We start from the raw sequence: 26,322 nt of genomic DNA, 5'->3' as shown, positions 1-26,322 counted from the left end.
ACCATTTGCTGTGAGTGTAGATGCTATGTAAAGTTTTCTGATTTCACACACACACACACACACACACACACAAATACACAAATACAGAAGGAGAGGTGGGATGAAACTTAGTAAGGATGTATGCTTATGGCCTTGATGGTGGTCATGGTTTCATGGTATATTCTTACCCCACACTCATGAAGATGTAAATACACACAGCTTTTTACATGTTAGTCTCACTGAATAAAGTGGGTTTTCTTTCTTTCTTTTTATTAAAGAAAGCTAAATGGGGCCGGTGCTGTGGTACAGTGGGTTAACACCCTGGCCTGAAGCACCAGCATCCCATATGGGCACCGGTTCTAGTCCTAGCTGCTCCACTTCCGATCCAGCTCTCTGCTGTGCCTGAGAAATCAGTGAAAGATGGCTCGAGTCCTTGGGCCCCTGCACCTGTGTGGGAAACCCAGAGAAGCTCCTGGCTCCTGGTTTTGGATCGGCGCGGCTCTGACTGTTGCAGCCAATTGGGGAGTGAACCAGCAGATGGAAGACTTTTCTCTCTCTCTCTCCCTCTCTCTTTCCCTCTCTCCCTCTCTCTGTGTAACTCTTTCAAATAAATAAATAAATCTTAAAAAAAAAAAAGCTAAACAACTATTATAGCAGCAGCATTAACTCTAGACGGATCTATCAGGCAGTTCCCAGGTGCCAGGCCCTGCTGTAAGCTCTGGGGACACAGCAGAAACTCACACAGACAGAAACTCCTGCCCTGTGGAGCCAGCGTTGTAACACAATGGGCTCATCCCAGGCTTCGTTCATCAGGGCTTCCTGAAACGCAAGTGATGACATAAATGCTTATGACGTGCAGTTGGTGACTTAAGTGTTTGCATTCTCAGTTCCCCAAAGTAGAGCTGCTCAGGTTTTCCTGGGCTGCTGGACAAGACCCAGAAAAGAAGTGTGACGAGGGCAACTTTGTCCCAAAGCGTGAGTGAGTGAGTCATTCTCCATTCTAGGGTTCAGCAAAACAATTGCCCCTCACTACTACTCCCTGGGAGTTGGTTCCAGGAATTTTCATAGATACCAAAATCTGCATGGGGGCCGGCGCTGTGGCGCAGTGGGTTAACGCCCTGGCCTGAAGCGCCGGCATCCCATATGGGCACTGGTTCAAGACCCGGCTGCTCCACTTTCGATCCAGCTCTCTGCTATGGCCTGGGAAAGCAGTAGAAGATGGCCCAAGTGCTTGGGCCCCTGAACCCATGTGGGAGACCCGGAAAAAGCTCCTGGTTCCTGGCTTAGGATTGGCACAGCTCCGGCCGTTGCAGCCATCTGGAGAGTGAATCAGTGGATGGAATCTCTCTCTCTCTCTCTCTGTCTCTCTGCCTCTCCTCTCTCTGTGTAACTCTGACTTCCAAATAAATAAATAAATAAATCTTTTTTAAAAAAAATCTGCACATGTTCCAGTCCCTTATGAAAGTTGGGATAGTGTTTGCATAGAGCCTACACATATTCTCCCATAACTTTATTCCATCTCTAGCATGCTTATAATACCTACTGCAATGCAAAACCCACGTAAACAGTTGCTCTACTGTTTTGTTTAGGGAATGACAAGAAGAAAATCTGTGAATTTTTTTTCCTGAACAGATGGTTGAATCCAAAGACGTGGAGCCCACAGAGAGAGGGACCAGCCTGTACCTGTAAAATTTAAATATATGTTCTAGGTGACACACTTGGACAAAAAAAATCTAACACACTTCTTTTTGTACACTTGCTTGCTCTAGGCTGAGTGTCCACCTAAGAAACTGTAAGCACGACTGGTTGCCACAGAGATGATGCAGGTGTGATTGGTGAACCACAAGTCCCAGCTAGTGCTCCCAAAGAAAGACGCATCTCCAGATCATTGCAGCGCCCTGGAAACTCACAGACGTGGAGACGGAAGATGCAGCCCGCAGACAGAAGACGGGAGCTGCCCAAGCGCTGAGGGGTGCGGAGCCTTTGCAGCCAGCTCTGCCGGCCTCTGAGCGTCTGTCGGCCATGGCCTGTAACAGCACATCCCTCCAGATTTACGAACACTGGCTGCTCAATGGCAGCAACGGGTCGGACTCCGGGGCCACGCCCCTGCCAGCCCCGCTCAGGATATCCCTGGCAATAGCAATGCTGCTGATGATCGCGGTCGGTTTCCTAGGCAACACCGTGGTCTGTATCATAGTGTACCAGAGGCCGGCCATGCGCTCCGCCATCAACCTGCTGCTGGCCACACTGGCCTTCTCCGACATCATGCTGTCCTTATGTTGCATGCCCTTCACCGCCGTCACCCTCATCACCGTGCGCTGGCACTTTGGGGACCACTTTTGCCGGCTGTCGGCCACGCTCTACTGGTTTTTCGTCCTGGAGGGCGTGGCCATCCTGCTCATCATCAGCGTGGACCGCTTTCTCATTATCGTGCAGCGCCAGGACAAGCTGAATCCCCGGCGGGCCAAGGTCATTATCGCAGTCTCCTGGGTGCTGTCTTTCTGCATCGCGGTCCCCTCACTCACCGGCCGGACGTTCGTGGAGGTGCCCGCACGGGCCCCGCAGTGTGTGCTAGGCTACACCGAGCTGCCTGCAGACCGCGCGTACGTGGTGATGTTGGTGGTGGCCGTGTTCTTCGTGCCCTTCGGGGTCATGCTGTGCTCCTACCTGTGTATCCTCAACACAGTCCGGAAGAACGCCGTGCGCGTGCACAACCAGTCGGACAGCCTGGACCTCAGGCACCTCACCAAGGCCGGCCTGAGACGGCTGCAGCGGCAGCAGCAGGTCAGCCTGGACTTGAGCTTCAAAACCAAGGCCTTCACCACCATCCTCATCCTCTTCGTGGGCTTCTCGCTCTGCTGGCTGCCCCATTCCGTCTATAGCCTCCTGTCTGTGTTCAGCCGGAGGTTTTACTACAGCGCCTCCTTTTACAACACCAGTACCTGCATCCTGTGGCTCAGTTACCTCAAGTCTGTCTTCAACCCCATTGTCTACTGCTGGAGGATAAAAAAATTCCGTGAGGCCTGCATAGAGTTGCTACCCCAGACCTTCCAGATCCTTCCCAAAGTGCCTGAGCGGCTTCGAAGGAGAATCCAGCCAAGCACAGTCTATGTGTGCAACGAAAACCAGTCTGCTGTTTAGGGCAGGGCAGAAGGGGCAGTGCGGGGCCCCAGTGTCCAGCACCAGGTTTTCCAGTCCTTTCCGGCACTTTTGTCATTTGTCTGCATTGTGTGGTGACTACTGTCTAAGCACAAGAGGACTCATCTGACAACAGATGAGCTTCGGCTCCCAAATCACAAATTTCAGCAAGGTGAATTGGGCTTTGACAGGCATTGCAAGGTGGTTGAGGCCAAACAGGCGTGGGGTAGGGGAGAGCAGAAGTGGGGCAGAGAGTTAGGGAAGAGGAGGGAGGCAGCAAGGGAAAGTGGTTGAAGATGGGGCAGGCAGAGATGGAAAATCCCGAGTCTGCCAGTCTGAGCCTCCCTTGACATCTGCTGGAGAGAAACCCCTGGTGCCATATTCTGATGGGAGAAACCCAAGGAGGTGCCATCTCACGGGTCAACATCACTCCTTGGATGCTTGCATTCTTCAGAGTTCTTTAGGCTTATGGTGTACGGGGAATCAGGCAAGCTTCCTGTTCACTGGTCAGTTGTGCATTTCCGACCACGCCAAATCATCCTTTCTAGAAAGAAACCAAACTCCCACTGGGAAGCAGAGCGGGCCCCTGGGTTTTGGAGGAAGATGCAGCCGGCAGACAGAAGACGGGAGCTGCCCAAGCGCTGACGGGGGCAGAGCCTTTGCAGCCAGTGTGGTGTGTGGGAGGGCTCAGGGGTCTGAGGCACACAGGAGATTCTGCTACAGCTCAGCCTGAATTGAGAAGCCCACCCGTGTCACATGTGTGTCTTCAGTCCTGCCCCTATGCCTGGCCCAAGCCAGCTGCTCTTCTGCCACTTCCCTCCTTCCCTCCACCCATTACCACACCTCCCTCTGTTCACGTCTCCTGCATTTGCAGTGGGGTGCAGAAGCACCTGCAAGAACCCAACCATTGACTACATGCAGTGACTCGCTTCGGTGTCGGGAGCCGGTGTCGTCGCTGGCTTTGTTTACACATTGCCCCTGCACACCCTGAGCGGGGCTCCAGAGCCCCCGTGAGTCACCAGATCCGTTCTACGTGGAGTGCTGCTGCAGGGGGCCCCATCGACCTCTGTGCTCCTCCTACCTCACTCAGATCCGCTGCTGCCGACTGTGCACCTGCCCTGGACCGTGCTGGGGAGTGAAGCTGCCTAGAGAAGAGCCCCCTGCTTGGGCTGGACCTTAGCCTCCACGCCCACGTCCATGCGACGTCACTGGGAGCTCCCCACTTGGGAAGCCCTGAGTCCTTTGAGCTCTCTCTGCAGTCTCTGATCTGGAGAGAGTGGGGCATTTCAGGAGTGGTTTGGGAAGTCTGATTCCAGGTCTGACTGTGACAGCCACTGGTGGTGTGACCGTCTCGTTTCACCTCACCTCTCTGGCTCTGTTTCCTCATCGGCCAAGCCTAAAAAAGCGGGTCTGGATCTCCAATGTCCTCACCATCCCTCAAGCGCTCTGATTCTAAAACGGGTGTTTTCTACCCAGTCACCAGGTTCCCCTGCATCCACCTGTTGTCCCACGTAACGAGCATCTATTAAGTGCCTACGAGGTGTAAGGCACTGTTAGGGAGCTAGCGATGAGTAAGGCCGGGGTCCTGCCCAACAGCTGCCCAGTCTATCTCAGCATCATGGTAACTCAGCCCCAGGGCACAGAAGCTCCAGGTTTGCTTCCGGTTGAACTTCTTTTTATGGTGTATTAAGAGGCCAGCTCCCCTCCTTACCTTTGACAGTGAGGCAGAGGGCAGGGAAGGAGAGGGAGTGAGAAGAAGAGCCTAATTCACATTAACCTAAGCCTTTAGGAGGGCTTGGCAAGAAAATCATTGATACTTGTTATCACCAATGTCACCTTCCTGTTATATCCAGGATTGAAAGAGAGAGAGAGAGAGAGAGAGAGAGAGAGAGAGAGAGAGAGAGAAACACAGGCAACTGGTATGGGATTGATTGAAGAGGGTCCTGTCAATTCTGTATCCAGAGTGTACCCAGCAAGGTCCGGATTTGCCCTTAGTTCCCATGGGGCAGAACTGGTCACAGGGTCCCGCGGTGCCCACCAAGGGGACCACGCCCATGGGCACCTCCTCCTCTCAGGTGGGCATTTAGGGACATTTTCTTCAGGAAACTTGAGCAAAAGAGAAATCACAAAACTGAGTGAATAAAGGAACCAATATCTCCACCCGTCAGTGTTGTGTGATGTATGTTGCCCAGTAATATGTAAGTTTCAGAGTAATAATTTTGTATATATTTTAAATAAAGTATCACTGCTCTTTCAGTGTACATCCGGGTCAGTTTGTCATTACTGTCTTTGGAGAGGAGCTTCCATAAGGAGGAAGAGGATTATTTTGCCTTATGGTTTGGAGGTTCATGGGTGACCCCATCAATTCTGGAAGAATCACACAGTGGAAGATCACACAGTGAACCAGGGAGCAGAGGGGGAAGTTACCCTGACCTTGGCTTCCATAACCAGCCCTCTCTTGAAGACTACCTTTCAAGGGCATGCCCCCAGGGACCTAAACAAGTCCATTAGGCCCACCTCCCAGATGCCATCATTAGGTAAGTCTCCACCCTTCACCCATCAAGCCATTAGCAGTTAACTAAGACTTTAAACATCTGCATGAGTTCGGAGAGCCAAATCCCATTCAAAGTTTCACAGGTGTCTAAGACCACGCTGCTGCCAAAACTCACACCAAGCCCACGACAGCAATGTCCAGCGCCTCTGTGTTGTCCTCCATGCTGTTGCTGTAACAGAACATCCTGGACTGGCCTTTTATTAGTGTTAGAAATGTGTTCCTTGGGGCCGGCGCTGTGGCACAGCAGGTTAAAGCCCTGACCTGAAGCGCCGGCATCCCATATGGCGCTGGTTCTAGTCCCAGCTGCTCCTCTTCTGATCCAGCTCTCTGCTATGGCCTGGGAAAGCAGTAGAAGATGGCCCAAGTCCTTGGGCCCCTGCACCTGCATGGGAGACCTGGAGGAAGCTCCTGGCTCCTGGCTTTGGATCGGCGCAGCTCCAGCCATTGCGGCATCTGAGGAGTGAACCAGCAGATGGAAGATCTCTCTCTCTCTTCTCTGTCTCTACCTCTCTCTGTAACTCTGTTTCAAATAAATAAAATAAATCTTTAAAAAAAAAGAAGAAAAAAGATATGTGTTTCTTACCGGTTTTGGAGGCTGAGGGGCTCAAGATCAAGGCAAGACAGCTCTGGTGTGTACACGAGTGTGTGAGCACGTGGGTGTGTGAGCATGTGGGTGTGTGCAGGTGGTGTGGGCACATGCCCCAGGTTCCTCTGGGACTAGCAGAGGCACCAGAGACTGCCTGCCATGTCCACAGTGCACACTAGTGGCTGGGGCACAGTTACGCTTCTCCCTGTTAGCCTGATGGGAACAGAAAGAACTGTTCTGTAGGGGACATGCTGAGGTGAGACCAGAACGTTCCCTCTGGCTCTATGAAACTGAGGCCACTGATCCGTGTAGGTCAACCCCTGAAGATCCGCAGGCCCCTCTGATACGAACAACTCACCTGCTCTGGTTCTTTGTGCTCCATCTCTGTGTGCTGTTTGAAACTTTCTCAGTCTAGGGGAAAATGACCAAGTTCGCCCTTGGAAGCGTTTTCTAAAAGCAAGCCTTGCTGCTCTGAGGCGTCGACCTGCGGGAGTGTGCGTTGAAACACCACCACCTCTTCCCTCGGATTTGGCGGTGCCGTCACGAAGCCTTCGGAGGCTTTATTATACTAGGATGAAGGGGCTCACAGCTCACCGTGGAAGACAAACAAGACTGAACAATTTAAAAAGGGATCGGGACAAACGGAAAGAGTCATCCGCTTTTACAGAGATCAGAAGTAAGGAGTGGGGGGTGAGGGGGACACGGTGCCAGGAGGCGCTTTCTCCCCAAGGCCACCAGAGTCGCTCTGGCATTGCACCAGCCTCCCAGGAGAGGTGCTAGTCTTGCCTGCCAGGATTCGCAGGTGCCCCTCCAAACCTGCACAGGTGACGGCTGGCAGGCACCCTCGGATTTCTCTCCCGTCCATCCAGAGGAGCACTCGGGCTCTCCCCGGAGATAACGCACCGCAAGCTTCTGTGGCCAAATCTCTTGCAGGTGCACCCGAGCCTCCTCTGTCTTACACATCTCTCCATTCCTGACCTTCTTCCCTAGTGGCTTAGTCTGTTTCCTGTTGCTGGAACAGAATACCCGAGACCGGGTAATCTCAGAAGTGTATTTTGTCTCGTGGTTCTGGGGGCTGGAAGTGGAAGTCCAGGGAGCAGCAGGGAGGGCCACGCTTCTCCAGCTCCTGATGGAAATTCAGAGAGGCAGCAGGTGCGTGCAGAACAGACAAAACGCAGTCTTCTTTCATAACAAGCCGGTCCATTGCCGCGGGAGCAAGAACTCACATACGAAAGATGCGAATCCATTTGCCGGGGCTTGGCCCTCATGCCAAACACCTCCCACCAGGCCCCTTTTTATTTATTTATTTATTTATTTATTTATTTATTTTTTTGACAGGCAGAGTGGACAGTGAGAGAGAGAGACAGAGAGAAAGGTCTTCCTTTGCCGTTGGTTCACCCTCCAATGGCCGCCGCGGCCGGCGCGCTGCAGCCGGTGCACCGCGCTGATCCGAAGGCAGGAGCCAGGTGTTTCTCCTGGTCTCCCATGCGGGTGCAGGGCCCAAGTACTTGGGCCATCCTCCACTGCACTCCCTGGCCACAGCAGAGAGCTGGCCTGGAAGAGGGGCAACCAGGACAGAATCCGGCGCCCCAACCGGGACTAGAACCCGGTGTGCTGGCGCCGCAAGGTGGAGGATTAGCCTAGTGAGCCGTGGCGCCAGCCCCAGGCCCCTTCTTCAGCAAAATTCAGATCACTCTGAGCCACAACTTTGTGGCTTGGTTTTTTCTTTCCCTCCCTCCCTCCCTCCCTCCCTCCCTCCCTTTCTTCCTGTTTTGAAATTATTTGGATGCATAGTAGCCTCCCACAGTGTGGAAGACCTTCAAGTACTCCTTGTTTTGGATATTTGGGGATTTTTTCTTTTCCTTTCCTTTTCGCTATTTTTAAAATGCTGTAATGAGCAACTTTGACATAAGTGTCCCTGCCTAGCTGCTGATTGTCTTCCTAAAATAAACTTTCAAATGTGCCTCGGCGGCCTTGAATGCCATAAGAAATTGTTCTTCCGAAAGTTTGTCTCAGTGATTCTCCCACCAGCTGAGCACAAGAATCACGGAAAGCCAATGGTGCTGTGGCGTAGTGGGCTAAGCCTCTGCCTGAGGCACCAGCATCCCACATGGGCGCCAGTTCAAGTCCCAGCTGCTCCACTTGCCATACAGCTTCCTGCTAATGGCCTGGGAAAGCAGTGGAAGGTGGCCCAAGTCCTTGGACCTCTGCACCTATGTGGGAGACCAGGAAGAAGCTCCTGGCTCCTGTTCAGATCGGCCCAGCTCCGGCCGTTGCAGCCATTTGAGGAGTGAACCAGCAGATGGAAGACCTCTCTGTTTCTCTCTCTGCAATTCTGCCTCTCAAATAAATAAATAAATGGCATAGTGTTTAAGATGCCATCCTATATCACGTCCCATCTCAGAGTGCCTGGGCTTGAGCCACGCTCTGCTTCCAACTCCAGCTTCCTGCTAATGTGCAACCTGGGAAGTGACGGCTCCAGAACTTGGATCCCTGCCAGCGACGTGACACATCTGGATTGAATTCCTGTCTGGCCTTGGCCAGGCATTGGCTGTTGTAGGCATTTGGGGAGTAAACAGCCAAAGAGAAATCTTTCTCCATCTATCTCTGGCTCTCTGCCTTTTAAATTAATCAAAATAAATTAAATGTTAAGTTCATTTAAAATTTTGAAATTCCTGCCTATAAGTTCACAAAAGGTACATGTTACAGGAAACACTACATGAAGTTAAAATATTTCTGTGCAAAATTAAACTCATCTCTTACTTTCATTTTCCATGAATTTTCTAAGTGCCCCCATGTTACCCATTGTGGGGAGCAACTCGGACTAGACTGTTACTCGAATTAAGACTTATTCTATGCATCTGCTCTCCCACAATATGGCGCTGGGAGAGGAGGAAACAGCTTCTGTCGCTCCCCCTCTTCGTGGAGGAACGACACAGGACCCTGCGCTGTTCTTTCGTCTGCTCGGCCCTCCCCGGGTTTGCTGCTGGTTCTTCCCGGGTTGGCTACTGTCCCTTCCACCTCCGTGGAAGGGCGGTTCCCCCTGGCCGCTTTCCTCACTTCCGCAGGGGAGCAGCACACCGCCGGCCGGCTCTCTCGGGGGCTGCACAGGTGTTCCCCTTAGATGTTCCCCTTAGATGTTCCCCCTAGATGTTCCTGGTGCATGCCGTCTCTCTCCTCCTTTATAGTCCTCCTCTGCCAATCCCAACTCGGCTGCCCACACGCCGAGTACGCCGCTCTCCTCCAATCAGGAGCAAGTCCTACAGTTTATTGGTTGAACTGGAGGCAGCTGTGTAGAAGCTGTTTTCTTCTCTCCCAGCGCCATACTGTGGGAGAGCAGGTGCATAGAATAAGTCTTAATTCCAGCAACAGTCCAGTCCGAGCCGCTCCCCACAGATCCCCCTTTCTTTTTATTTTTTGGCGTTGATACGCGCCTGTCTTCGGTGTCCCGCGGCACACACTCTGCTCTACTTGCTAGAGTTGCCACAGGTTCTTACAAGTCCTATCAATCAGGCAAACCGAATCCGGGTCCTCTCTTCGCCATGTTGTGAGGAGGTTTTTAGGCGCTGATGCGTGCCTGTGTTCGGTGCCCTGCAGCGCATGCTCTACTCTGCTAGAACTGCCTGCAGGTGCTTACAAAACCTATCAGGCAAACCGAATCCAAGCCTTCTCAGCGCCATATTGTGGGGAGGCTTATTGGTGTTGATTCGTGCCTATCTTCGGTGACCTGCAGCTCATACTCTGGTCGAGCCGCCTGTTGGTGCTTACCGCCCTAATCAGGCAGACCGAATCCAAGCCTTCTCATTGCCATGTTGTGGGGTGACTTATTGGTGTTGATAATGTGCCTGTTTTCGGTGACCTGCGGCGCATAAGCTGCTAGCCGCCCGCAGGTGCTCACTGCCTCACTAATCAGGCAGACCGAATCCAAGCCTTCTAATTGCAGTATTGTGGGGAGGCCTTTCTATTTCTCTATTTCTCTATCTCCGGGCATTCCTATTTCTCCCATTTTACTTCTGTCTGCCAACATTCCTATTTCTCTCATTTTACTTCTAAACTTCTGTTTCTCTTATCCCTGCGGCTTCCCGCTCTCGTTTTACTTCTAAACTTCTGTTTCTCTTATCCCCGCGGCTTCCCGGCGCCTCGCCCTGCGGGCGCCTGCCCCGAGGCTGCTTCTCGGCGTTTCGCCGGCTCTGAGCCGCTTCAGCCCGCGCCTCTCTCATCTGCGCGGCTCGGCTTTGTGCGCACACTCCGCGGTTACGCACTAGCCCCGCGTTCCCTATCTACTTGAGCCCCACACGCTCTGTCTGCGCGCGGCAGCCTCCGCGAGTCACACAGCGTAGCTTGCGTCTCCGCCATTAGCATTCAATCCAAGTTCCCCGGGCTAGCCTGGCGAATTCAACCCAGCTCACGTTTCTGCGCCTTTCGGTCTGGCTTCCCGTCCTTTGCTCCTCAGGCTAATCTGACGGATTCCAACCTAGCTCATACGTCTCCGCTTCTGGTTTCAACTCTTCGCCCCCCATTCCCGGGCTAACTTGAGAATCCCAAAGTGGCTTTCGTTTCTGCCTCGGCCTGCCCCCCGCGGCTTCAATTTCCCTAACATTTTTCTCTACCCGGTATGTTTCCCCAAACTTTCCTCCAACAATATTCCTCCTTCATTTCTCCTGGCCTCTCCCCACAGTCCGTATCCGAGTCTGTTTGTTCTAGCTTTCACTTTCGCTTTCGACCTTAGAGATTTCTCCCAGCTTGCCCCCGTAGTCCGTATCCGAGTCTATGCCTAGGCTTTCAATAGCTTTTTCCGGCACCTTTTTCGTCCGGCTTTTCCCTAGGCTGTTTGCTAGTCTCTCTCTCCGATATTTTCCCATTTCTTCCCGTTTCTTCCCTCCTAAGTTTCCTATCCGTCCTAGGTTTCCTATCCGAGTCACGGCACCATTATGTCGCTCCCCCTCTTCGTGGAGGAACGACACAGGACCCTGTGCTGTTCTTTCGTCTGCTCGGCCCTCCCCGGGTTTGCTGCTGGTTCTTCCCGGGTTGGCTACTGTCCCTTCCACCTCCGTGGAAGGGCGGTTCCCCCTGGCCACTTTCCTCACTTCCGCAGGGGAGCAGCACACCGCCGGCCGGCTCTCTCGGATGCTGCACAGGTGTTCCCCTTAGATGTTCCCCTTAGATGTTCCCCCTAGATGTTCCTGGTGCATGCCGTCTCTCTCCTCCTTTATAGTCCTCCTCTGCCAATCCCAACTCGGCTGCCCACACGCCGAGTACGCCGCTCTCCTCCAATCAGGAGCAAGTCCTACAGTTTATTGGTTGAACTGGAGGCAGCTGTGTAGAAGCTGTTTTCTTCTCTCCCAGCGCCATACTGTGGGAGAGCAGGTGCATAGAATAAGTCTTAATTCCAGCAACAGTCCAGTCCGAGCCGCTCCCCACAAGCTTCTACACAGCTGCCTCCAGTTCAACCAATAAACAGCAGGACCTGCTCCTGATTGGAGGAGAGCAGCGTACTCGGCGTGTGGGTAGCAGAGTTGGGATTGGTGGAAGAGGACTATAAAGGAGAAGAGAGACAACATGCACCGGGAACATCTATCTGAAGGAACACCTGAGCAGCCCCCGAGAGAGCCGGCCGGCGGTGTGCCGCTCCCCCGCAGAAGTGGGGAAAGTGGCAGGGGGAACCGCCCTTCCACGGAGGTGGAAGGGACGGTAGCCAACCCAGGAAGAACCAGCAGCAAACCCGGGGAGGGCCGAGCAGACAAAAGAACAGCGCAGGGTCCTGTGTCGTTCCTCCACGAAGAGGGGGAGCGACATAATGGTGCCGTGACTCGGATATGAAGCCTAGGAGGCATAATGGTGCCGTGACTCGGATATGAAGCCTAGGCAGGGCTTAGTGTCGTTCCTCCACGAAGAGGGGGAGCGACAACCCATGTCTTTCATTTTCTGTATATCTGAGGCTTTCACACCTGAGGCCTCGTTGACCCTGGAGGGATGGTCTCTCCCTGGACCAGCCAATTTCTGGAGATAGCAAACAACTCATCTACTAGTGAGCTTCTCAAGCACAAACCAACCAATCCAGACTCACGGACGAACCATGCGCTTTGTGGAGTTTTCACAGTCTGGAAGACTGTCCCCTGCCCTCATCACCCAGGTTCCAGACACTAGGGACAGCCTCTCAATCCTGGAGCCCACTGGAATTACCCAGACCAGCCAATCCCAAACATGCCTACCGGCTTTCCTCCTTCCTTTCTGTGCAAACCTCAGTAAAGGTTCTTGTCCCCATTTCCCACCACTCCTCTGCCTCCCATCCACCAATTCACTTCTTTTCTTAATTAATTAATTAATTACCTTGAAAGGCAAAGTTACACAGAGACAGAGGCAGAGAGAGAGAGAGAGAGAGAGAGAGAAGTCTTCTATCCACTGGCTCACTCCCCACATGGCTGCAACAGCCAGAGCTGGGCTGATCTGATCTGAAGCCAGGAGCCAAAAGCTTCATCTGGGTCTCCCACAGGGGTGCTGGGATCCAAGGACTTGGGCCATCTTTTACTGCTTTCCCAGGCCACAGCAGAGAGTTGGATTGGAAGTGGAGCAGCTAGGACTCAAACCACTGCCCATATGGGATGCCAGCACTGCAGGCGGTGACTTTATCTGCCATGCCACAGCACCGGCCCCCGGTTCACTCCTAAATTGTCCATGGCAGCCAGGAAACCAGGAGCTGGGAACAATCTACATCTCCCATGTGGGTGGCAGGGACCCAACTTCTTGAGCTATCACCTACCTGTTGCCTCCCAGGGTCTACATTAGCAGGAAACAGGCATCAGGAGCAGAGCAAGGTGTTGAACCGAGGTGCTTCAATATAAGATGTGAGCATCTTTTGTTTTTTAAAGATTTATTTTGGAAAGTCAGATTTAGAGAAAGGGAGACATAGAGAGAGAGAGAGAGAGAGAGAGAGAGAGAGAGAGAGAGAGAGAGAGAGAGAGAGAGAGAGAGAACCTTTCATCCACTAGTTCATCCCCAGACGGCCACAATGGCCAGAGCAAGGCTAGGCTGAAGTCACCAGCCAGGAGCTTAATCCGGGTCTCCCAAGTGGGTGGCAGGGGCTCAAGCATTTGGACCATCTTCTGTTGCTTTCCCAGGTGCATTGGCAAGCTGCTGGATTGGAAGCGGAGCAACCAGGACTTGACAAGGACATATGTAACCCAGCTCCTCTCATGACTTGTCAGCGTGTGTGTGTGTATGTGTGTGCACGTGTGTGTGTTTGGGGGTGTTGGCTGAATTGAAAGCCACTTTTCTCATCACAGGGCCATGCAGTGAGATCCTACAGTGCTCCACACACTCACTGGGACATGCCCATGGGGTGCCATATAGTTCCTGTGCTGGGTTCTACTTGGGGCTACCCCAGATCTTGCATCCAAGGCTGAGACCTTACCCACTACCCTACCCTGGTCTCCCTTGCTTAGAACATTAGCTTTGCAGCTGTAAGGACCTCAGGTACTGGCCAGCTCCGTTTATGGACCAGACCACCACGGTGGAGGTGGACACGCCCAGGGCCTCCATGGAGGGTGTCAGAGCCCACTGGGAGTCGGGTTTCCCCCACTCTGACACTTTACTTCTCGAGGCGCACTCGGCTGGCAGAGTTGTGTGCATTGCTTTCTAATCTTGTCTTGGCGCGTGATCTCATTGAACTAATTTACGACCCTGGACTGCAGACTGAATGAGAGCCATTTGTTTCCCTTCCCTGGTTGCAAGCTAAAGAAAAGCAAGCTTCATTAATTCAAGTGCTGCCTCTGAACAATGTGTTAACAAGCTTTTAGACGGTGCTCCAGCCATTTAGCTTTTTCTTTTTTTGCAAAGGTGAAAAGGCCTCCAGTCCATATGGTCTAGATTCTTGCACAGTTTCATTTCAGATGCGCAGGCTGACAGATCTGCTAGGAGCAAATGGAGTGTTCGTTAATATCTAATTACTCCTAACATGAGTCACAGCTCATTTAACCACGTCAGATGCCAGTCTTTGCCTGCACCAACATACACACACACGCACTCAGGACATGGAATCACACTTCCTGCCTCTCAGCACTTGGCCTTGTCTCGGCCGCTGTCTTTCTTACAGTTCACCATGAGCTTGCAGCTTCCTCCTTCCCAGCCAGGTTTGTCCATCCAAACGTCTCTCTCCCCTCCACTGGATTGTCCTCGAATAAGCTGAAAAGTGCAGAGGTCACTCATGATATAAAATGGTAAGACTGGGGCCAGCGTTGTGGTGTAGCAAGTAAAGCCACTGCATGTGGTGCCAGCATCCCATATGGGCACTGGTTCGAGTCCCAGTTGCTCCACTTCTGATCCAGCTCTCTGCTATGGCCTGGGAAAGCAGTGGAGGATGGCCCAAGTCCTTGGGCCCTGCACCCACATGGGAGACCTGGAAGAAGCTCCTGGCTCCTGATCGGCGCAGCTCTGACCGTTGTGGCCAACTGGGGAGTGAACCAGCGGATAGAAGACCTCTCTCTCTGCCTCTCCTCTGTGTAACTCTGATTTTCAAAATAAATAAATCTTTTAAAAAAATAAGTCAAGGAAATTATAAACCAAAAAACCATCTATAAAAATGGTAAGATAACTAAAGTTGCCACGTTATGGTTTTCTAACAGCAGCCACAGTACAGTTTGAATGCAGTCTACCCTGGGTTGGCTTCTGGTTGCCTCTTGGTTTGGGTTTTGGTGAAGCACCAGGCAGGGGAATGTGCACGTGGGAACTGGAATGCTGGGTGGGGTGGTGCCCACTGAAACTCCCAGTCACCTGAACACTCACTGGGCACCTTGGCTTCTTCCATCTTCAACACAGGTGGGTCCTGACACCTCACCTCTCCCCACACAAAGTTTAAGTGGCATCAGAATCAGGTTAGAGGGGCCAGCGCTGTGGCATAGCAGGTAAAGGCAGTACCTACAATGCCGGCATCCCATAAGGGTGCCAGTTCTAGTCCCGGCTGCTCCACTTCCAATCCAGGTCTTTGCTATGGCCTGGGAAAGTAGTAAAAGATGGCCTGAGTCCTCAGGCCCATGCACCCGCATGGGAGACCCGGAAAAAGCTCCTGGCTCCTGGTCAGCGCAGCTCTGGCCGTTGCGGCCAATTGGGGAGTAAACCAGTGGATCGAAGACCTCTCTCTCTCTCTCTGCCTCTCCTTCTCTCTGTGTGTAACTCTGACTTTCAAATAAATCTTAAAAAAAAAAAAAAAAAAAAAAAGAATGGCGTTCGAATAGTCAGGGGATCTCACCTATGCGAACATACGCTTTCCTTGGGAGACAGAATGGTAGCTGGGATGAAAGACCATGAGAAACTCAACAGGCCTGCTGGGAAATTCAACGGGCTTGTTTTTCAAAGCCTCGCTATCAGTGATGTTCCAGGGAATGAAGTAAAACCTAAGAGGTGAGGTTTTTTTTGTTTGTTTGTTTGTTTTTTGACAGGCAGAGTGGATAGTGAGAGAGAGAGAGAGAGACAGAGAGAAAGGTCTTCCTTTTACCGTTGGTTCGCCCTCCAATGGCCGCCACGGCCAGCGCACCACGCCAATCCGAAGGCAGGAGCCAGGTGCTTCTCCTGGTCTCCCATGGGGTGCAGGGCCCAAGCACTTGGGCCATCCTCCACTGCACTCCCGGGCCACAGCAGAGAGCTGGCCTGGAAGAGGGGCAACCGGGACATAATCCAGCGCCCCGACAGGGACTAGAACCCAGTGTGCCAGCGCCGCAAGAAGGAGGATTAGCCTAGTGAGCCACGGCGCCGGCATCAGAGGTGAGGTTTTCAAAAAACCATATTTCTCATGTATGTTCAGGGTTCGAAATCCAGAGGCAGCGTGCTTACCTCGGAGCGGCTGGCGAGCCACGCAGGAAGTCAGCAACATTCTCCTGGGTTGAATTCTCCGGTGCATGACCCCCTGAAGGCAACACAGGACTTCAGAGTGGCCCAGTCACCTCTCAGCAAGACAGACACAGGACGTGGGTCCTCTGCAGGCGCTGGCAGCAGCCAGTAGGGATGGCAACTACGTTCTAGACCTCCTTGGAGGAGGTATGGTGTGAGTGGAAACCACCATATCAGGGTCATTTTTATTTAAAAAAAAAAAAAATGCAGGAAGAACAAAGAATTAGAAGAATTTTAATAAAATCAACAAGTTTACATTTGTACATCTTGTGTATCTGGGACCCAATCAGGGGTGAAGGAAAAGATGTTGCAAGGACACAGTTCTCTGCGGGACAGCAGGCGGGGCACAAGGGCCACCCTCGTTGTGCAATGGCCATCCAGGTGGAGGTGTGGCCCTCAGCCCCTTCCCGCATTCCCGACGTGAGCACGCCGCCAAGCTCACGCTGCCGTGTGAATACATGATCAGCAACAGCAGACAAACACTTCATACAACTAAGAGGGCTGCCCGTGAAACACTGACGTGAACCGCGTTCCATTCATGCTGTTTTCACACTAGAATGATTACACTGAGCCTAACGGGGTAGGGGAGGAGTCTGAGTGACGGTTCTAACTGCTCTATTCAACGGCACAGTCACAAAACAGCAGGCCTATTAGAAAGAACCCTGTATTTTCTCTTAAATATAGTAGAGATAAAGGGCCTTGTACAGTGACAGAAGGCTGGAGAGAGGCATGGTTTTGAACGTACTATTCTGCACATTTTCCTAGGATTCTGCTTTGTTAACGGATTCAGGAGCTGGAAAACAGCTCACCTTTGCTTCCTGTTATCCTGCAGGGTGACAAACACATCGTGAGACACGGGTCAATGTTGATGGAAGAATGCAGTGTCCTTAAGCGAAGGAGGAGGGGACGCGAGCCTTTTTCAAGGTTTTACCCATCTTGTGCACACCAAAACTGTGCTTTCCAAAGTGCAATGCTGCATGTCCTGGTAACTGGTTCTTAGGAGAACATAAAATCAAACTCTACACAATCAGATGACCATTCCCTAAGAGTTAGCCACGGGGGGTCAAACTCATGATCCAACTTTGAGCTCAGACCAATTGATACAGCATAGAGTTGAGCTACAAGGAGAATTTCTACATCACTTGTTCTTTAGATGCCTGAAATACGGGGGTGGGGGTGGGGGCGGGGGAGGGTGCTGATTCTTTCCAAATAATGCAGGGATGTTTTTGCATCTTGGCCCACTCGGAACCAGAAAAAGGAAAAAAATACAATGACCATGATTAGCACAAGAGACATGTTTTAAAGAGTGGAAGATAAGCTCTCTAAGGCTCGGGCTGACTTGGAGAGAGGGTGCATTTCCGGGTCCCCTCATCACGCGCAGTTTTCCAAGCACTAAGGTGGTGGCGGAGGGGTGCTGCGTCTATCCTTAAGGATGGTCTCCAATCGAGTCTACAAGCACGATGAAGGGATTCACAAGCGGCAGAAAGGAGCCACAGCTTCAGGCTGCCCCAGATGCTGCACAGAAACAGAAAATGAAGCTGCACCCTGCTATGGGTGTCTTCAGGAAGCCTCAGAGCAGGGCACGCAAAGTGCGTGGAGGGGAGGCGGCCTCTTCGCAGGGGGCTGAAGCACCTGCCAGGAGGGGCGGGGCCTCCGGCAGGTGCACAGCAGGAGGTTAAAAAGGAGAAGGCTCGGATTAGTCCACCCTGCTTCCCTTGTAGTTTGCCGGGTGCTCAGGAGGAGGTATGAGTTAACAAGAAAACTTGATCCTAACGAATAGGACTGGTAGGTTTCTAAACAAGAGGAACACAGGAGTCCAATAAAAACGCTCGCCCACATGCCCACTGCGGATCTTCCCGTAGGTGGGTGAGGCCTCAGCACAGGCTCACGGCCCAGGGGCCCCTGTACCTGCACTGCACAGGTGGCAGCTGCGGGCTCTGGGTTTGCGCCGTCTTGCGCAGGATAGGGGACACGGCTTCTCTCTTGGAGCTTTATGGGTATTGAATGGATCGTTACCTGGTAGGGAGGCAGAAGCATGGGAATTTACCCCCAAAATGAGTGCTGGGGTCAGCAAGGCAGAATTTGGGAAGGGGTGGTTTGGGGTGGGCTGGGAGCCAGACAGGGAGTAAGAAGGACCCGGACCCATTTCCTTAGGGTCAGCCGTTTCTCGGGGCAAAGGCCGAGAGCCCAGGTGGCGGGAAAGCATGGTGGCCCGCCCAAGGGCTCTGCAGCCTGGCGCGAAAGGGCTGCTTCTCCACACCCACGCAGGTGCAGATGCAGTGCATGTCCAATGCAGATGTCGGGGTCCCCCGCTTGTGTCTGGATTGCATGAGGAAGACTCCCTTTTTTGACCTTTGCTCTGGGTCACTGTGTAGCCGGACAGGTAACCTGTGGCCCATCTGTGTATCTGTGGGAGTTTTCCATGTGCATTCAGGCGGCGGTCGGCAGTGTGCATGTCTCGCGTGGACTGACGTTTCCTGGACACATGGAAGTCTTCCCGCTGTCCTGGCCGAAGCACAGCGCGGCTGCTGTCCGCCCTTCACGTCCGGCAGGCTCGAGAAGGACCTCGGAGCCCCCCTGGTGTCTGGGGGGCCCGAGCCGCTCAAGTCCGCGAGCCGGGGCTGGGGGAGCCGGGGCTCGTGTGTCTGCTGGCAGCGCAGTGGGCATGCACGAGCCCGCCGTTTGGGTATCTCACAAACACGGGCTCGCCGAAAGGATTCTGGCACAGCTGACAGCGCTTTTTGTCCGAGAGCCGAATGGCGCCTCCTTTCAACTTCATCTGCGAAACAGAAACCGAGACTGAGAAAGCCGGCAGAGAGCCTGAGACCGGAGCGGCCGCTTTCCAGGGTTCAGCGCCAGGGACCAGAGCTGTTTTTCTATTAGCCTCCTGGAGCGGAGAGCCAGGGGTGCAAATCCACAGACACACTTCTCACCCCACCTGGCTTTTCTGATTTTACAAGTAACGGCTGCTTGCCTGGCTGCAGTACTGCTATTGTAGACCCTTCACACAGCGTTACCTGAGCTCTGATCTTCTCAAGCTGCGCCTGTTATACAACCAAGAATGCAGCCAGCCTCGTGGTGCAGCAGGTTAAGCGGCCGCTTGCCACACCAGCATCCAGCACCAGTTCGCTGGTTCGCAACCTGGCTGCTCCACTTGCAGTTCCCTGCTAATGTGCCTGGTAAGGCAGGGGAAGATGGCTCAGGCCACCCACGTGAGAGAACCACCCAGAAGGAGCCTCTGGCTCCTGGCTTTGGTCTGGCCCAGCTCTGACTGTTGCAGGCATTTGGGGAGTAAAGCAGTATATGGAAGATTCCCTCTCTCCTTCTTTCTCTCTTTCCCTCTCTCCCTCTGCCCTTCAAATAAATCAATCTAAAAAAAAATAAAATAACAGTGTCAGAGTTGACTAGGACCTTCTAAGTCATCTGAGTCCCTGGTCCCCCCCCCCCCATTTGCAAGTAAGAGAGTGAGGCACACACAAGGCGTGCACTGAAAAATCATTCAGTTAGTCAGTGCACATTTGTGCCTGGGGAACGCCATTTCATTTCTTTAGAGGTAGCTAAGGAAACAGAGCTATGGTGCCACCGGCCCCAATCTAATACCTAGTAGGACTTGAGCTCTGTGAGTTACAGGGTCTGCGCCACGTACTACGGCAACCCAGGCAAGTCAGTCTATTAGCCGATCCATCGGCAGCTTGGTACTGTCGTTACATCTGGCAGTCAACAATCATTCATTAAATGCCTGCAACACGTCAGTCTTGGCTTTGGGGAAGGGGTGGGGAACGCCCAGCCCATGAGCGGAAATCATTTAGTCTGCCCTGCCCAGAAATCTACAGCAGGCTCATTTCCAGGTTGGTAGTTTTGGGGAAGGGGGCACCTGTAAATTTTATACATATCTAAATGTTATGCATACCCAAATGGCCTCGGGCAGAAAAAAGGCTCCCCACCCCTGTTAGAGGGAAATACTGAGATAGTTTCCTGTCCTCCAAGAACCTGAAGCCTGAGAGTAAGGGGAGACCATTAGGAATGCACACCGCAGGTGCACGGTAGACCAAAGGGAAGGTGATGCACCTGCTAAGGAAAGGGGGCTTGGCTGAGCTTGGACAAGGCATCACCAGGCACCAAGGAAACGGTGAGCGTCTCAGGGGGTGGGAACAGCACGTGCAAAAGGCGAGGGGCTCCGAAAGAGCAGGATGCATGTGGAAGTTTCCACAAGGCTACAGCCAGGGTACGGGCTGGGAAGCAGTACCCAGAGAGGGACCTACGAAGGTGATGCTGCCTGGGGAAGCAGAGAAGGAAGACTTCTAAGCATGGGGGGACACGTGGGGTCCCAGCGCTGGGAAGACCACGCTGCCAGCCACGTGTGGAGGGCGGGCTGCACACGTAAGAAGCCTCCAGAAGAGGGCAGGGCTTGGCACCATGGATGTGGGGTTCTGAACCAGCCTGGGGGGACCTCCGGGCTTCCATTTACACACCGTGGGACTTCTCTGGGCCTCTGTTGCCTCTTTGGTGACGGCAGTGGACACCACCAGCACTGCTCTGGTGACGGAATGACGTCAAGGCAGGAAGTGCCCGGGATGGGGCCGGCAGGCTAATCTGATGCTGTTCTACTTCCAGAACATACGCTGTCTCAGTGGTCAGTGCGCAAGAGGAGGAGCAGTGAACCTGTTCAGGGGGGCAGGCACTCACCTTATCATACGTGTAGAGCAAGTTTTCTGACCTGGCCAGGCCAAGGGCCACTTGTGTGGTCCTCCTGGCGTGCACGCTGTCCCTCATGGCCCCGGTCAGGAAGGGGCAGAGCAGCTGCACGGACCAGGAGCCGGGCAGCTGCTGCAGCACCTGCGCCGCATCAAACTCCAGGGCGTGGCGGTTGAGCAGGTCCACGGCGGCCATGGCCAGCTCGTTGGCAGAAGGCCCGGCGTGCAGGTACAGGGTGAGCAGTGTGTGGAAGAGGCGCCGGCGGCAGGGGGCGTCGCAGCCCTCCGAACGCCACAGGCAGTAGTCCTCGGCCGCGCCGAAGTCCCTCAGCTCGTGCACCAGGATGTGCAGGGCCTTCTCGTGTTCGCCCAGCTTCCCGTGCAGGATGGCGCTCTCCATGGGCAGGCCGGCACCTTGGATCCTCTCTGTGGGCCAGAGGGGACACTCAGAAATGCAACCGCCTTCCAGCTGCTCTGAGCTTCGGAAGGGGCCTGGGCTGGCTACCCTGGGGTGCTCCGTGGCTAGACGCTGCCACACAGGTGCAAATCTGGGAGGTTGTGACGTGCGAGACAGACGCTCCTCAGAATGGCTACAGAATCAAAGCAGTGACTGGGGACCTCCCAAGGGCCCCGCGAATCACCCTGGCTCCAGCGCTCCAAGTCACCCTACAGTGTTCCTGTCTTGCTCGTGCAGAATCTTCTAGTTCAAGAGGACACTGCAGTGTATTCCCTCCACATCTGGGGATCCCCCCTCAGACACCCAAACCCAAGGACGCTCAAGTCCCTTACAGTATTCCTATCTAATCTACGCACACCTCCTGCGTACCTGGCTTACAGTACCCAACACAATGTAAATGCTACGGGAAGAGCTGTTATGCTACATTGTTTGGTGAACAATGAAAAAAAAAAAAATAGCCTGCACAGAACCTAAAACAACAAGGGGGCTGACAGGAGGTCAAATCCGGACAAAGACCACCTGCCCTAAATGGTGTACTGAATCCCTTTTTTGCAATTTAAAATAGACTTCATTGAAAGGAATATGCGCTCACAGTATCCAAAATCTGTACTAAGAGTATTCAACAGAAGGTTGAAAACGGAAACAGAAAGTTTCTTTTCTTTCTCATGCAATTCATCTTCCAGGCCACAAGGAAGGGGACATAACCCAACGGAAGCTTCTGTTCTGACCGAGGCCCTGCGCCTGGTGGGCCTCACTTTGCTCCCCACCCCACCTGGAAAATGGGACAATAATAAGGTCTGTTCCGACTGTGAAAGGCTACTCCAAGGACACCGTCACCGTCACAGTGGCTGCCAACAAGTGACTACTACTGAAAGCACCGGGCGAGATGCAAAGATGGAAGAGAAGAAGACTGGGGATTCACACCTCTACGTGCACCGCCTCATTGCTGCTGCATTCCCACCCCGCCTGCAGAGGGCAGGCTGGGCGTCCCTACTGCCACACGCCCAAGTCACCTACCTAACCAGGGGCACAAGCTCAGGCATTCGAGTTTCAGTGCCCACCATGGCCTGCAAGCTCCCCCGCTCATGCAAACTTGCCTGTTACGACTGCTCAAACAGTACCTCCTCCAGGAAGTTCTTCTGGGCCCCTGTCCTGTCTACAACTTCCTCAGGCCTCCTCTGTCTTCCCATTACACTGAGGATTAGATGCAAGTCTCACCCATCTTTATGTCCTCAATGCACAAGAGTACACTGGACACACTGTCTGTACCTAAAGCTGGGAGACCAAAAACTGATCAACAGGGGCCGGTGCTGTGGCGTAGCGGGTAAAGCCGCTGTCTGGTAAAGAGAAACTTGTGACTTACCCTCGACAAAGCACAAACCCAAAAATTCAATGTCATCAAGGACAGCCAAAAAGCTCTTTTGTTCTACCAGGTGTGAGTACCCACCTGCTCAATGGTCCCTTCTACACTATGGGAACTGGCGCAGCAGATGATGCCACGGCCTGGGATGCCAAAATCCCATACGGGCATCAGTTCAAGCCCCAGCTGCTCCACTTCTGACCCAGTTCCCTGCTAATGTGCCTGGGAAAGCAGCAGCAGATGACTCAAATACTCGGGCCCCTGCCATCCAGGTGGGAGACCTGCAAAATGTTTCTGGCTCCTGGCCCAGCCAGGACATAAAGTGCCTGGCCCAGCCCTAGGGAGTGAACCAGAGGATGGGAAATTCTCTCTCTCTCTCTCTCTTTCAAATAAATAAAATATTTATTAAAAAAATATAGAAACTGTGGTTTCTGCACCCCCGAGCAGTGGAACCTGGAGCCTGTCTAGGATACCTGCACTGCCTTCCCTAGACAACACAGTATAACAGCTGATGACATAGCGTGCGCATTGCACTTGGGTGTTACAAAGAACCTACAGATGACTTCAAGTATGTAGGAGGAAGTGCACAGGTCATATGCAAATATGATGCCATGGGACTTGAGCCTGTGCAGAGTTTGGTATGCCTGGTGTCCTGGAACCAATTTCCAGTGGACACCGAGGGGTGGCTGACCTGGAGTCACTGGAAGGAACTATTCAGTGCTTCAATGCTGAGCAGAGCAATTGGAATGGAGGTATGGTCAAGAGACACGCAGACGTCCAGACTCTACTGGGCACCTCTGATGTCATCAGTCAATGGTGCTGTCCACCTCTGGAGGTGAGAGCAAGAGGCACCTTGCCCTTCCCTGAGGAATCAACCCCGGAGCTGGGCCATGGTCTGCCTCTCTGTCCCTCCCATCCACCCCCCAGTCCCCTGACACATGTCTGTCCATGGAGAGAAGACTTGAGACCATCCTCACCTATCAGAAAGTGGACTCGGTACGAGTCGGATTTCTGGAGCAGCTGCCGCAGCTTGGCCTGTGCCTCCGTGGCTGCGGCCCCCTTGTCGTTGGCGGACGCCCTCTGCTGCAGCACCTCGTCCAGGTAGAGGAGGGCTAGGTGGGTGTGGTACTCTTCTTTCTGCAGGACACAGGGAGCCAAGCAGACAGGGCGTTTGCAAGTCAGCAGGCAGTCACACCGCCACGGCCAGGGCTGTGCGGGGGAGCTGTGCTGGATTCTCCAAAGACAGTGGACAACGTGGCTGCCCTGGAGACTTCTCGGACACCTCCACGCAGAGGGGATGAGTTTAGAGTCCGTGGGGGATACACAGTGGGGTTACTCCTCACCCTGGGAAGTAAGGGCCATAGGTTTAGGGGTTCTCCAGAGGAGCCCAGCTTTTCCCATTTCCTTTAAGGATTGTAACAAAGAAGGGAAAGAGAAAAAGAATCTAGAACACAGGATAGGGTGTAAAAAAAAAACCTGCCTAGGACGCAAGGTGTCTGTCATCAAGCCTCAAGTCCCCCTCAAACCATCAACAAGGACTGACTGAGCACCCAGGGAATGTAAAATGGGACATCAGAACCCTCCGTCAAAAAGCTTATACAGTCAAGGTGCATTTGTTATGGCACCGCGGGAGCTCTGCAGGCTGCCCCAGCCTGAGCTCTGAGGACTCACCTGCAGCCCCCTGTCCATCACGAGGTGTTCCAGGTATTTAACCAGGGCTTTAGGGTACTTTTTAAGGCAGCTGATAATGTCGTCTGGGTTGAAACTGTCCTGCTGTTCATCCAGAGGTCTCTTGGTGAAAACCTGAACTCCAACCTGCAACGGGAGGAGCGACTTGGTTACTATGCTTTCAAAGCCACCTTCTCTTTGTCTTTATCCTGCACCCTGCACGTTCACACTCTGCGGTAGGTTCTTGGTCTAGCAGTTAAGTTGCCCATGTCCGAGTTCGACACTTGGTTCCAGCTCCTGACTCCAGCTTCCTGCCACTGCAATCACTTGGCGGGGTGAGGGGTGGGGACACACTAACAGCTCAAGTAACTGGTGTCCTGCCGCTCGGGGGAGACCTGGCTTGAATGCCAAGCTTCTAGATTTGGCCTAGCCTCTAGCCCCGATCCTTGTGGACATTTAGGGAGTGGATGGAAGCTCTCTTTTTCTCAAGTAAATAAACAAATCAAATTTTTTTTTTAAAAAAAAAGGGATATGCTACATTAAATATGTCTAGTTCTTCAAATGTCAATCAAGTGGGTTAAAAAAATTATGGTGACAGAGAAAATCAGTCCATCAAGAAGCACTGAGAAAGACCAGGGAGCAGACAGAAGACAGGAGAGGCAGCCGAGACTGACACCCTCCTGGGACAACCCACTGGACTGTCTCTTAAGAGGCTCGGAAGCTAAGGGATGGCACGTTTACTGGTAACATGGTGCAACAGCAGCTTTGTAACAGTAATAGGGATGCTCACTTGCCTTTCAAGAGTGCTGGGATTGATACAGTGATTGACTGTAGAGACTGATACAGAGATTGATACAGTCATAAAAGTGATAGATTGATACAGTGAGCTCAGTTCTCCTTGATGGACCATTTGCCAGACATGGTTGACCAGAGGTCTGTGCCTTCTGCCCCTGCCTGTCAAGTGCCGTGTGCTGGTCCCTGTCTGTCTTCCAGAGAGATTTTGATGAGACGGGCAGGGAAGTAAATCCATCCTGTGCCTACCCTGCCACAGTTTGTGGAAGGGCTGGCATTGTGGCATGGTGGCACAAACTGCCACTTGTGCTGCTGGCATGCCAAATGAAAGCTGGTTCAAGCCTTGGCTGCCCCACTTCTGATCCAGCTTCCTGCTAATGTGCCTGGGAAGGCAGTGGAAGATGGCCCTGGTACTTAGGCTCCATGCACCCAAGTGCAAGGCCAGGATGGAGTTCCTGGCTCCTGGCTTCAGCCTGACCCAGACCTGGCTGTTGTAGCCATGGTGGTGGTGGGGGGAGTGAACTAGCAGGTAGAAGATCTCTCTCTCCTGTCTCCTTCTCTGTCATTCTTTCAAATAAACCTTAAAAAAAAAAAAGATTGGAAAGTGGAATTAAAAGATAAATTTCTTTTGATGTAAAAAATTTTTAGAATCATGCATAGTTTTTCATAACACACATTATTCCTGAACTTTTTTGAAGATCTCTTGTAAAAGCACACATGCCATAACCTCAAAAGATCAGAAAGACAGCATAGCTGTTGCAAATATAAATTCTGAGTTCAATGTAGAGAGGGTCTTCAAAAAATCCATGGAAATGTGTATTACGGAAAAACTGTATGATTTCCACTCCTTTGCAACAAAGTAAAGCTTTCTCTTAGTTCCATTTTTCTATGAACTTTTTGAAATCCCCTTGTATAAGCTATGACAGTAGGAAAGTTTCTAAACCTCCAGGAACCTCTTTGTGAGTTGCTGTAGCATTTAAAAGAAATGACATAAGCTATTAGAAAGGATTTTGATGTTCTCACCACAAAGAAATTATGTTTAAGAATACAGATATATTTACCCTGATTTGAACATTACACGATGTGTGCATAGATCAGAATGTCATATGGTACCCCAGACATATGTATATTTATTTACTGATTTGGCAGAATTAGAGAAAGAGAGCTTCCTTCCATCTGCTGGTTCATTCCCCCAAACACCTGCCAACAGCC

The 26,322-nt window shown here is 52.5% G+C and overlaps 2 protein-coding genes across 4 annotated transcripts in view; one reads left to right on the top strand and one right to left on the bottom strand.

Annotated features, from left to right (window-relative positions):
* GPR45 (G protein-coupled receptor 45) overlaps window positions 1–5,996 on the top strand; it is a 94,347-nt gene extending 88,351 nt beyond the window's left edge. Inside the window, exon 2 of the mRNA XM_017339358.3 lies at window positions 1,749–5,996. Within this exon, the coding sequence (XP_017194847.2) occupies window positions 2,002–3,120 (1,119 nt within the window). The 5' untranslated portion in view covers window positions 1,749–2,001 and the 3' untranslated portion in view covers window positions 3,121–5,996. The remainder of the gene's footprint in view (window positions 1–1,748) is intronic.
* A 10,357-nt stretch (window positions 5,997–16,353) lies between these two features.
* The window catches only part of TGFBRAP1 (transforming growth factor beta receptor associated protein 1), a 65,216-nt gene continuing 55,247 nt past the window's right edge, over window positions 16,354–26,322 (bottom strand). For all 3 annotated transcript variants that reach the window (XM_002709746.5, XM_070068701.1, XM_051834933.2), the window contains exons 9-12: window positions 24,322–24,465; window positions 23,628–23,787; window positions 20,826–21,259; window positions 16,354–18,918 (exon numbers count right to left, since the gene is read on the bottom strand). In XM_002709746.5, coding sequence (XP_002709792.2) covers window positions 18,742–18,918; window positions 20,826–21,259; window positions 23,628–23,787; window positions 24,322–24,465 — 915 coding nt within the window. In that variant the 3' untranslated portion in view covers window positions 16,354–18,741. The remainder of the gene's footprint in view (window positions 18,919–20,825; window positions 21,260–23,627; window positions 23,788–24,321; window positions 24,466–26,322) is intronic.

This window comes from Oryctolagus cuniculus, chromosome 2, assembly GCF_964237555.1.
Source record: "Oryctolagus cuniculus chromosome 2, mOryCun1.1, whole genome shotgun sequence".
In the NCBI taxonomy this organism is placed as follows: Eukaryota; Metazoa; Chordata; class Mammalia; order Lagomorpha; family Leporidae; genus Oryctolagus; species Oryctolagus cuniculus.
The sequence above is the reverse complement of the archived record's forward strand: the minus strand, read 5'-3'. Positions and strand labels throughout refer to the sequence as shown.